The sequence below is a fragment of the Coturnix japonica genome, chromosome 3, assembly GCF_054131305.1.
Source record: "Coturnix japonica strain WE chromosome 3, WE-NBRP24, whole genome shotgun sequence".
Taxonomy (NCBI): Eukaryota; Metazoa; Chordata; class Aves; order Galliformes; family Phasianidae; genus Coturnix; species Coturnix japonica.
Window position 1 is genome coordinate 99280454 of NC_140665.1, and position 12095 is coordinate 99292548.

The 12095-nt window shown below is 52.8% G+C and overlaps 1 protein-coding gene across 1 annotated transcript; it reads left to right on the forward strand.

Annotated features, from left to right (window-relative positions):
• Positions 1–1105: 1105 nt before the first annotated feature.
• On the forward strand, positions 1106–11524 carry LOC107312420 (L-gulonolactone oxidase-like). The gene is made up of 12 exons (XM_015859843.3): positions 1106–1187; positions 1929–2030; positions 2368–2493; positions 2709–2803; positions 2943–3033; positions 3644–3829; positions 8792–8899; positions 9131–9207; positions 9589–9738; positions 10250–10414; positions 10863–10953; positions 11151–11524. The coding sequence occupies exons 1-12, from the start codon at positions 1185–1187 to the stop codon at positions 11277–11279; spliced, it is 1323 nt and encodes a 440-aa protein (XP_015715329.1). The 5' UTR covers positions 1106–1184; the 3' UTR covers positions 11280–11524.
• The last annotated feature ends 571 nt before the right edge of the window (positions 11525–12095 follow it).

Genomic DNA, 12095 nt, shown 5'->3' on the forward strand with positions numbered 1-12095 from the left:
CCCATATATCCCTGTTTGTCCATCTGTTCTAAGGGCAATGGTGGCTCTTGTGGTCCCATCCATTGTACCTGGCCCTGGGGAGGCAGCAATATGGGCAGACCCTGCAGGTGTGGGGCAGAGCTTGGGCTGGGATCCTTGCAGTTTAGGAAGGGCATTGCAACTTAGGAAGGCATTGCAGCTGGAGAACACACTGCAATTGGGGAATGCGTTGCGATGTGACGGTGAGGAGAATGGCTGCAAAGGTGCGATATTCATGCAGGTTTCACAAACATAATGTTCTGCAGAGAGGCAAAATCAGTTCTGTCACAACCAGGGGTCAGCTGCAACCTCAGCTCAGCCCTGGTTGGCACCAAATAGCTGTGCTTCAGCAATGGGTGCAGCCAAGAGCCTGCAGACACCCAGCTGGCAAATGGGGGGGAGAAGGAGAGGGCTGCTGCACCTCTGCTGTTAATTAGTAATTTCTGGGCTATGTTTGGAGCTCTGCTGACCTTTGTGCACCCGAAGCTGTGAGCAGGGCGGGTGAGGAGGTGGCTGACCCCAATCAGCCCCATAGCTGCCTAATTACTCATTAATTCGCTGTGGTGCAGTGAGGGAAACCTCAGCTGGGGGGGTTCAGGGTGGTCAGTGAGCCAAGGAGCTTTGGAGGTGGGTGGGAGGAGAGGTGGAGAGCTCTGAGGGAGGTGGTGGAGAAGGAAAGGCCCTTCAGGCTTATGCTGTACAGTTAACATCAATTAGTGACTGCACTGTGTCCTGCTCCCCATGGGACAGCAGGGCGCATTGTGGGTGCCAAGTGAGCATGCGAAACCACGGAGCATCCCTAGTGCATCCCAGTGCCCTTGTGCACACCCAACCTGAACCCCTTTGTGTGCATGCAACCCCCAAACCTGGTAGGGCTGTTCCCATTTGATGTCCCCTTCAGGGACCCTTCTGACAGGAGATCTCCTCCCCACAACCCCAGGGTTTGCAGCATCCCCTCCCCTAACCTGGGGCAAAGGGCACAGCCCCTCTGCTCCTCCTGCAGAGTTGGCAGGGCTGTTACTCATTACATCCCACCCCCCCTTGGGCCTGGGGAGGGGCTGCTTGCTGAGCCAGCCAGCCCCACATCACTCCACATCATCGCCCCACGTCGTCCTGCACTGATCTGCTTTGTGCTGCATCACACCCCACGTTTTCCATCCAGCAACATGGTAAGGGGGAGGGGGCACCCCGTTGTGGGGCAGTATAATGGGTGGAGAGGGAACCGGGACTGGTGGGGTTATATTTATTGTGACTTTCAATAAGGGTCGGATAACAAATTAAACGGTGGGGTGAGAAACCAGAAAGGTTTATCATAAGGAAGGAGGCAGCAGATTCTCTTTATGGGATAGGATCGGGCTGTGGCTGCTTAACAGGATTTTCTGACCACCAAACACCTCCTTTCCACAATTTTGTTCCTTTTTTCCCCCCCATATATATCTTAAAGTCTCCTTCTTACCCTGACTGTGCCTTTAAACTCATCTCACCTCCCCCTCACCCTCAGGGCTGTGAGCTGTGGGATCAGCATTGCTCCTGATAGCCCTGTCCCCAGGCAGTGTCTCCTTCCCAGTTGGGATAATGGGCCATCAGGCAGTGTCCCTGCCCTGCCCTGGGGGAGCTGGGATGGGAGCATTGGGGTGATGGGGATAGAGGGGCTGGGGTACCTCTGCCGGTCTGATCAGGTTTAGGGTGTCCTCTTATGGGGTCTGCTTTTTGCATAGCCCACCTATGGGAATACCACACCTCCAGGAATGGTGACCCCATCGCCCCCCTGGGCAGCTGTGTCAATTCCCAGCCACTATTTTAGTGGATAAATATTTCCTACTACCCCAACCTGAACCTCCCATGGCACAACTTGAGGCCATTACTTCTTGTACTGTTCTTCTCTGCTTTACGTCTTGGTTTTGACCCAGGTCCATGGCCAAGGAGGAGTCAGGTTCCAGAACTGGGCCAAGACATATGGCTCTACCCCAGAGCTGTACTTCCAACCCACCTCAGTGGAGGAGATCCGGGAGGTAAGGAGGAGCTCTTAGAGCCTCTTAAGAACTAGGGAGGAATGGCCAGTGAGGGCTGTGCCACTCCATTGTGTTCAGATGGCTCCCAGCCATGACAGCAATGGGTCCTTCCCTTGGCTCCAAGTTGTGGCCCAACCTTCTGAGCCACAAATATGGGCACTGCCAATTTAGGGGTGATCCCAAGGGCTGTGCTGGGAGGAGACTTGGTTCCAGGGGTGGCTTTGAGCCTGGATGGTGGATTAACTGTGTAAAGGTGGGTAAAGCTTGAGGTTGCAATGTGCCTCCATCAGCATCCATGGTGTGTTGGGTGCTCAGGGGCAGTGTGTTGCCCCCACAGATCCTGGATATGGCCCGGCAGAGGAACAAGAGGGTGAAGGTGGTGGGGGGCGGCCACTCGCCCTCTGACATCGCCTGCACTGATGACTTCATGATCCAGATGGGGAAGATGAACAAGGTCCTAAAGGTGAGGTGTGGTGGCTCTGGGATATGGTGGCACTTGCCTTGTTGTGGGGGTGGATAGTATGGCGCCGGTATGGCTCATACATGCATGTCTGCATATTTGCGTGTGTGTGTGCAATAGAGGGTGAAGAAATCCTGACTATAGCAGAAAACTCTTGAGAGTTGTATAATTGCTGGTAGTTAGGGAGCAGTTCTTGCAAGCTGTCCCATCCTTTGCAGGTAGACAAGGAGAAGCAGCAGGTGACGGTGGAAGGTGGGATCTTCCTTTCGGATCTGAACGTGGAGCTGAACAAGCATGGGCTGGCACTGGCCAAGTGAGTAGGACACATGTGTTGGGCCATCCCTGGGTGTCTGCAGGGTGCTAACACAGAGGGTCATCGTACAGCTCAGTAGGCTGTACCCCATGCCGTGTCCCACATACTCAGGTCCTCACCCAACTTCATCTGCCCACAGCTTAGGAGCCGTTTCTGAGGTGGCAGCAGCTGGTGTGATTGGGACGGGGACACACAACACTGGGATCAAACATGGCATCCTCCCCACCCAGGTGAGTCAAGGTGTCAATGTGTTGGGTTTTGAGAGCTATAGGGGATGTGTCCCATTATCCCATCTCCTGGTAGGGGGGTTAGCATGTCCCATGAAGGACTCTGACCCCAAATCCACCATGGGTCAGTCCAACTCACCCCCTGGGCACAATGAAGCCTAAAACATGATCCAGCCCTGGACTCCTCTGTCCCTATGCTTTATTGTCTTGTAATCCGATGAAACTGGTGGGGATGCGTTGATGGTTGGACTTGGTTGTCTTAGTGCTCTTTTCCAATCTCTGGGATCCTATGAAATAGGAGAAAGCACGTCGTTCTTCTCTTATTGAAGCCCTCCCACAATGAACCTTTGCAGGGCCCAGGTCTGTTGTTAACTGGATGGTTATGAAAATGCTCCACTCCTATCTCAAAGCCTTCATGGGGATCCCACCAATGGCTGTGGAGATGTGAAATCATTTGGGGGACGCTTACTTCTTTAATCAATGTCTTTTCCCAGTGCCCTTATGGGACAGAAGGGTCCTTTTATGTCAGCACACCGAAGGTGGCAGGAGAAGGAGATGTGGGTCTGGGACACCAGGTTGGGTACTCACTGATGCCTGTTTTTGCTCCCGGCAGGTTGTAGGGCTGTCACTTCTGACAGCCTCAGGGGACATCCTGGAGTGCTCTGAGTCCATCAATGCAGATATCTTCCAAGCTGCCCGCCTGCATCTTGGCTGCCTGGGTGTTGTGCTCACCGTCACCTTCCAGTGCGTGCCCCAGTTCCACCTGCACGAGGTGACCTTTCCATCCACCCTGACTGAGGTATGGTGTTGGTTGTGTTCCCAAAGCCTCCTTGGGGCTAAGCAGAGTTCCTGGCAGAACTGGTTGGAGGAAGGTTGTGGGAAGTGGTAGGAAATGCCGTGAGTGTGCTTAGGTTGTACCCATCATGCAGGCTGTTACTGTTGTGTAGGTTGTACCTGTTGTGTGTCTTTATGTTGTGCTTTGTGGTGTCCTTTAAGCTGGGAACTGATCAGGTTGGCCAAGGAGAGATCGGCCAAGGAGAGAAATGCCATTTTAACTTCCCTATGAGTGGGAATAGCATCTTCTGGGCCTGGGACCAGAGTGGTGTATAGTCTCCATCTTGGAGAGCCTTCTTGGCCAAGCCCCTTGTCCATGGTGCTGGGCACCCTGATCTAGGTGGCCAGAGGCTGTTACCTCTAACCACAAGCACCCTGGGCTCTGGGGTTCTGCTTTCAGCACTGAATCTGTCCCAGGACAGTCCAGTGGTATAAAGAAAACCTCATCTTCATCACTGTAATGACATTTCACCTTTCAGCCATTCCCAGGCTCTTCTTTTGAAACTGGTTTGGGCTGTTGAGGATATTTAATATATTTATATATATATATATATTGCATTTACCCAGTTTGAGATCCAAATATTTGGTTTTACCATCCTGGACAAGCATCTGTGCAGTCCCAGGGCTGTGTCTCTGCCTCTCAGCATTAGCTGTCCCCTGCCTGACTCAGCATGGAGGTGGCAGAGGGGGGACCCAGGTTTCCTGGCTCACAGCCCCCATCCCTTATGCATGACCCTGTTGGGTTTTAAGTCATTTCCACACCTGGTAGGTTTAAATCACTCCCACATCTTGTGGATTTCAATCACTCCCATATCTTATGAGCAATGCCTGATGCAGATTTAATATTCCAGCTGGAGAAAATTGTCCTGGCTGGAAATCCCAGCCTGGCAAGCCAGTGTGCTGGCCAGTATAAGCAAGAAGAGGGGGAGAAGTTTGTGCCTGCACTGCCCTGCATCCCTGGGAAGCAGCAATGCCTGCAGGTACCATGAGGTGCTCCAGGGATGGGCTGCCTCCATTGTGTTGCCTCCTGTGAACCAGAACTTTGCTTTTCCCAGTGACAGATGGGCCACCTAAAATAGTCTGAGAGCAGCTTGGTCCCAACTTGGTCCCTTCTTATGTGCAAGTTCTGGGGAACTTGGGAGCTTCGATCTGCTCCAGTCACTGATTATCTGTGTCCTTCTAGGAGGTCTGACATCCCTGCTGGTGTACAAACCTCAGCAGCATCTTCTTCTCTCGTCCCATCTAAGTCTCATGGGTCCAGTTCCAGCCTTGGCTAACACCAGTGCAGAGCTTTGTTAAGCTGAGCTCATGAAAAATGAAAACTTCTTGGACACAGCAGCAGAATTTGTTGCAGGATTGATCAGAGCCGCAGTGATGGTAAAGCTCTGAGAAATGCTGTCCTTAATTTAAGGACTGAATTATTTAGTGCCCCGTTGGGGTGGCTCGAGCACCACCAGCAATGTGAACTGAACGTGGTTGTGGGATCATCTTTGCAAGCCCTGATATAAAGCAGCCTGGAGGTCTCTGAGTTGTGCTATGGGTGGTTGGGCTGAGCTGGAATGAGGGCAGAAAGGTCCATGCACACCACTGCAGCACATGTGGCATCTCCATCAATCAGAGCTGTAGCACTATGGACACCCCTGGAGATGTTCCCTCTTGGCCAGCACTCAGCTCCTTGCAGGTGTTTCCAGTTGCAGAGGGGATGAGTTTGCGTTGAATAATTCACCCTGCAGCTTCCCTGGTGTCCTGTGGCAGAGTTGCCTGCTTTAAACGCATTGAAGTGTGGTAGGATCTGCTGGCTCCTTATGGCTTGATCCTCATCCACTCTACAGGACCACTCAGACCTTCACCTCAACTGGCATTACCTTTGCCAAAAGGACCCCAAAGTGATTGGGGTTGGAAGGGACCTTTGGTTGTCATCTGGTCAACCCCCTGCTCATGAGGTGTCTTTCTAGTGCCCTCTGCCAGGTTTCTGTCCCTGGTGCTGAGCATCCTCATCTACCCCCATGGGATGGGGGTCTCATCCTCAGGGATCTCCCAAATCTGTTGGCTGTGGTGCCGGGTGTGATGCAGGCAGAGCAGCACTGCTCAGGCTTAGCAGTGCACTGAACCTTCCCTAACAGCAGATCTGCCCTTGAAGGTGCCAGTCACTTTACACCTCCTAATCTGCCTTTTAGCAAGGAGCGCCGTGCTGAGCAGTTGTGTTTGGGACATGCCTGCAGCCCCATAGGGCTGGAGTGTCATTCCCTGTCCCTCGGGGCTAGGAGGGCAAAGCAGGGATGCACCCTATGAATATTAATGCCATTATCAATCCTCAGTTGTCGCTGCTGCTCGCTTGCTTCCAGATCTCCAGCTTTCATGTCGAGTGGCCCAGCGAGGCGGAAGAGAATAATGGCAAGGGAGCAGGCTGCTTGAAATATTTAAGCCCGAGTTATCTAAGACGTTGCAAATAATATATGTGTCAGAGGAGCCGGGCTTGGATTTGTGGTTATGTAAGATCTGCTTGCCTTCTTTTCTGGCCTCGTGATTGTCTTTATCACTGGAATATGCTCAGCTGCGCTGGCTGCTGATGGTGACTGGGAACAAAGCACAGATAGAGAGGGTTCACAGCACAGCTGAGGTCACCTGAGCCCCATAGTATGTGCTGGGGTAGTGATGGGGCTGAGCTCAGCCAACTCAACCCAACCCAATGGGAGGCTGAAAAGGGTGAGGGTGGGCTAGAATAAGATGCTTGTTCCACTGATGGCTCTCCCAGTTTGTGGCACTGGAATTTTTGAAGTTGGAGGGCTGAAGAAGTTGGGCTCTGAGCCCACCACTGCTGAACCCAAACCCAAAACCCTTGTGAGATGGAAGGATAGTGATGGAAGAAGAAGGGACTGCTTTAAACTAAAAAGGGGAGGTTTAGGTTAGATGTTATAGGGAAATTCTGTCCTCAGAGGGCAATGAGACCCTGACACGGTTGCCCAGAAAGCTGTGGGTGCCCCCATGCCTGGAAGTGCCCAAGGCCTGGGCAGCCTGAGCTGATGGGGCCCCCAGCCCACTGCAGGGATTGGGGGTGTTTTAAGGACTCTTCCAACTGAGATTCTATGATCTTTAAGGTTCCTTCTAGCTCAGTCCATTCAGTGTCTCTATGATCGTTAAATACTCTTCTAATCCAACTGTCCTCTGACTCTATGATCCTTGAGATCCCTTCCATCCCAACTCATACTATGTGCCCCAGGCCCTTTGAGTGCAGGTACCCAAACCTCATTGTGCACCTCATCCTGATCCCTCCTGCCCACCAACGCTGAGGTTGCCTTTAGTACGCAGATGCAGTTCTTCCCATTGGACACACTGGCACAGGGCAACATTTAGCACCAACATCCTCTCCCAAAACACAAGCTCTCCATGCTTCTTGGCTCTGATGGACCTGGAGGACGTGTACCAGTGACTTCACGCTCCTTATCCCCTAAGGCCTGTTTTAACCCAGCCTTTATGCAGCGAAGTGATTTGTTCTGGGCAGTGCAATGAAGCTGAGCCCAACTCCTCTGGGGCTCAGTGTGCTCCTGGGCCATCTTCATTGCGTGCAAGAAGATTTCAGCCGTGCGTCCTCTGCCTCTGACCAAGGCAACGTCCCCAAGGACTCCCACTGCTCCCGCCTGCTCTGCAATTATCCTACAAAGCCTCCAGCTGATTTCCTTCGGGCTGATCTGGCTCTATCAGAGGGATCAAAGGCGCACATTGAAGAGGTCGGCCACGCTGGCGATTTGCTTGCGCTCTCAGGAAGAGGAGAGAGTGCTGCAAGATCACCTTGAGAGCTGCTGCCTCTGCACACTTCTTTCCCCAACTTGTTTTAGCTCCTTGGTGCACTTGTTCCTAATACAGACCAGTGAATGCATGGGGTCATGGCTTTCGCCCTGTTTCTGTTTGCACAATCATTGACTGCTTCCTTGGGGAGACATGGAGTTGCAAACAAGGGGTTTTCCAGCCAGAAAATGGGAATTTCTCCATGAGGTTTCACGGCTCAGTGTGCCCTGTGAATGTGTAGTTAATGACAGCAGCGTGAGGTCATTAATTCCCACTAACAGCAAGAATGGCTGTTTGCTGTGCTGTCCACCACTGAGGTTACAGTACCACGTGACCATGCCATGGCCTTAACCTCATGGTGAGGTCACAGCAAAATGCTCGATGCTGAAGCAGCCCAGCCTGGTGATTAATGGCTAATTAGTACAAATAACCCAAATGGCCCATCTGGAAGCGAACAGCCATGACCTCCCTAGGGTTGTGACCATGGGTCACCTCACCCTGAATGCTTCTCTTGCGTCAAGCAAACCCTGTGGGTTTTCTTTAAGCCTTCCTGCAAAGCCATAGGGGGATCTCTGCTGGGAGGAGCTGGGGATGCTGTTTGCAAGGGTGGCAGAGCACTGTGCTCAGGGTGAGCACAAGTTCTTGCACACGCAGGCATGGAGCAGGAACAAGGACTGATGTATCCTCTCATTTTTGCAGTGGGATTTCCTCAGAGGAGCACTTGGACAAGACCCTGTGTCCCTAGGAACAGGCTGTCCTGGGGCTGCAGCCACCCCCATCCCCACCTGCATTATCCCTGCTGTCTCTGTGCCTGGCTGTCCTCAGCTGCTGGCAGGCAGCTCATCCTCTTTAAAGCTCTGCCTTTCCTAAAGCTCTTTTTTGTGTCTTGATGAATAATTTGTCGATTCTGCATTTGGAGCAGGGTGCATCTCTGGGATGGGACTGTATTGTGCATCCTGGCTGCATCCAGCATTGTGCTGAGCTGTGGAGACCTGGGAGGATGGATGTGCTGTGCTACCCTTATGGGGTTCAGTCATCCCCATAAGCTCTGCCCTGCAACCCTGGACCTTGGCACTGTGAGAGGTTTCTTCTTCTTATGGTTACAATCTCCTCCCAGCCCTATTTCCTCTTGTTGTTGCAGGTCCTCAATCACCTTGATGACCACCTGAAGAGATCCCAATACTTTCGATTCTTGTGGTTCCCGCACAGTGAGAACGTCACTGTCATCTACCAGGACCCCACCAACAAGGCAAGTACCACTGGGGCCCCCCAAGAGGAAGGCAGAAGGGCCATCACCAAAACTGCATCCCAAAGCCTGGTCCCTTCCCAGGTCTGAATGTGACCCTACTTCATCGTGGGAGAGAGATGCGGGAGGTCCTGGGGTATACTGCTCCAAACTCTCACTCCAAAGTGAGATGGAAAAAGCTGCAATCCCCGCCAATCCCTAATGACCATCATCTTCCTCTGCTTGGCTTTGCAGCCCCCCTCTTCCTCTGCTAACTGGTTTTGGGATTATGCTGTTGGGTACTACTTGCTGGAGTTTCTCCTCTGGATCAGGTAGGAGCATGGGGAGGGTTTGGGCAGCCTCTGCACTTGGGGATGTGGTGGCAGGGGGGAGGATGTGACCCAGAAACCCTCATACCCTTGGGAAGAGGTGACTGCCCACTGCCTTCCATGCAGAAGCAGTGCTTTGGGGCTGATGGCTGGGGCTGCACTGCCCTCGTGTGCACAGAGCTGGAGCAGCCTGAAGGTTTGCAAAGGGAAAAATAAATAAATAAAAAAGGAACTTTTTGAGGACGTGAGACCCTGGGGCGAATAGAATTTATGCAGCCCCTTCAGAGGGCATCTCCTCACCCAGCATCCCTGGGTTGAGGCTTGGGCTCCATGAGCCCTGAGCACTGCCCCATTGAGTTCTCACCTCCTGCTCTTTCCCTGCAGCACCTTCGTGCCCAGCTTGGTGCGCTGGATCAACCGCTTCTTCTTCTGGCTCCTCTTCAGCTCCCGGGTGGAGAACATCAACGTCAGCTACAAGATCTTCAACTACGAGTGCCGCTTCAAGCAGCATGTGCAAGACTGGGCCATCCCCATGTAAATGGCCCTGCAGAACCCTGGCCCATCCCAAAGATACACTCTGTCCCCTGTGCTCTGCCCAGCCAAGCTTGCTTGGAGCAGGAGCAAAGCCATGGGGAAAGGGACCAGGCTAACACGCACTATTGCCACCTGCAAGCATAGCGTGGTGACCCTTCTGCACCCATATGCTGGGGTACTGACACCATGTCACAAGATAGTCTTTGGTTGATTGGGTGCCCCATCTCTGGAGGTGCTCAAGGCCAGGTTGGATGGGGCCCTGGGCATGCTGATCTAGTGGGGGGCACTCGTCACACAGCAGGGGATTGTAGCTTCGTGATCCTTAAGGATCCTTAAGGTCCCCTCCAATGTAAGCACTCTATCGTCTTGGGTCTTGGTGATCCCAAAGTGATATGCTGGAATATGTCACAGAAACATGGTGAATTGGTATAGGAATGGAGCTATGGGGCATTTAAACCCAAAGGGAGCTGTGTGGGTCCATGCTGACATTAACTGAGCTGCTCTTGGGCAGTGAGAAGACAAAGGAAGCGCTGTTGGAGCTGAAGGCTGCCCTGGAGAACAACCCCAAGATGGTGGCCCACTACCCCGTGGAGGTGCGCTTTGCTCGAGCAGATGAGATCTGGCTGAGCCCCTGCTTCCAGCGGGACAGCTGCTACATGAACATCATCATGTACAGGTGAGCAGCCTTCTCCCCTCTGTTTAGGATCTATACTCATAGGAACACCAGCAGCAGTGCACATCTCAACCACCTCTGGCTCTACAGCTGCCCCTGTAGAGCTTCTGCACCTTTTCTTACTTACCCCACTTGGTGCTGGGAAAGCATGAGTGGCATAGAAACACAAAACCATAGAATGGTTTGGGTTGGAAGGAACCCTAAAGCCCATTAATTCCCAGCCCTTTTTTTAGGAGCAACTCCCACCAGCTCAGGCTGCCCACAGCCTTGTCTGGTCCAGCCTTGGCCATTGCCATGATGGTTCCTAGAGGGTTTCCACCACCTGGTTCTGGTCAAAGAGTCCATTATGCCCCCCTGGGCTTGCCATGCTCCCCCTAGTGTGGGTTTCTCAGTGAGTGTGCAAAAATTCCCCTACAGCCCCAATTAATGCCTCCTTGTTTGGCCCCCCCAGGCCCTATGGGAAGAATGTGCCCCGGCTCAACTACTGGCTGACCTACGAAGGCATCATGAAGAAGTATGGTGGGAGACCACACTGGGCAAAGGTACTTGTAGCTACGTTCTTCTAGGGGTCCTTTCCCCTTCTTCATCACGGCTCTTCTTGGTGGGGGCTTTGTGGCTGGGAGAGGGCCAGAGAAGGGCTCCCACATCAGATTGCTCCTTTGCAGGGGGGCTGAGCATGGGCATCCCATCAGTGTATTCCCTAGTCATGGTCAGCCCCCCACCATTTCCTTTCCTGCAGGCCCACAGCTGTACCCGCAAGGATTTTGAGAAGATGTATCCGGCCTTCTCCAAATTCTGCTCCATCCGGGATAAGCTGGACCCTACAGGGATGTTCCTGAACACCTACCTGGAAAAGGTGTTCTACTGACAGCACAGGGATGGGGCAGTGCAGGGGATGGAAGAGAAATCAGCTCGTTCTCAGGACACCCCAAAGCTCATGGTCCTTGCTGGCCCCAAAATGCTGTATTCCCAGCTGTTGCAATGGCAGGCAGCGTGGGCTGGCCTTGGGGATGGGGCTGTGTGCTGGCCATCACTTCTGCTGGGTCCCTGAGATGTGCAGAGCCCCAAACATTTCCTGTCTAAGCCAACATTTGAATAAAGACCTTGCTAACCAAGCCAGCCTTAGTGTGTACTTTCAAGTGGGTGTGGTGTGCCCAGCTCTGGGGACCGGAGAATGGGCTTTGTGTCCCTGAGTCAGGGCTGGATATGGGAACCAGAGCCCATTGCACAGCCCAGGCTGGTGCCATCCAGGTCCTTGGGCTGAAGCCATTGCCCCTTGTTGAGGAACGCAGGCAGATATTAGAGGAAGTTGCATCTCAGGTCCATAGCATCCCAGTTTGTATTGGTGTAAGAGAAGCCATTCGTGTACAGATGGACTGTGTCTTTTCCCAAAAACCATGGGAGATGCTCCTCAGGATCCAGCAGGGCAGACTGCAATGCTGCAGTCCCTCTGCTAGGAATTGTCCCCACTGAAGCAACCCAAATGGCACTGGCCTGGGCCCCACTTCTGTTACCATGAGATGGGAAAGTGGACATGAGATTGTAGAGAGGAGCAGGAGGATTCCCCACTAAGATCAGGGTAGATGGGCAGGTGGTCAAAAATGCATTTAGTGCCCTGTAGGGTCAAGTAGAAAATGTTTGCAGGGTTTGAAATTGGGCTCAGTGATCCTTATAGGTCTCTTCC

Bases quoted from the DNA above. Each gene is read 5' to 3' on its own strand.
- LOC107312420 (XM_015859843.3), top strand. The intron at 2,031-2,367 runs GTAAGGAGGAGC...TTGCCCCCACAG, and splicing joins CAGTGGAGGAGATCCGGGAG to ATCCTGGATATGGCCCGGCA. The intron at 10,415-10,862 runs GTGAGCAGCCTT...TGGCCCCCCCAG, and splicing joins ATGAACATCATCATGTACAG to GCCCTATGGGAAGAATGTGC.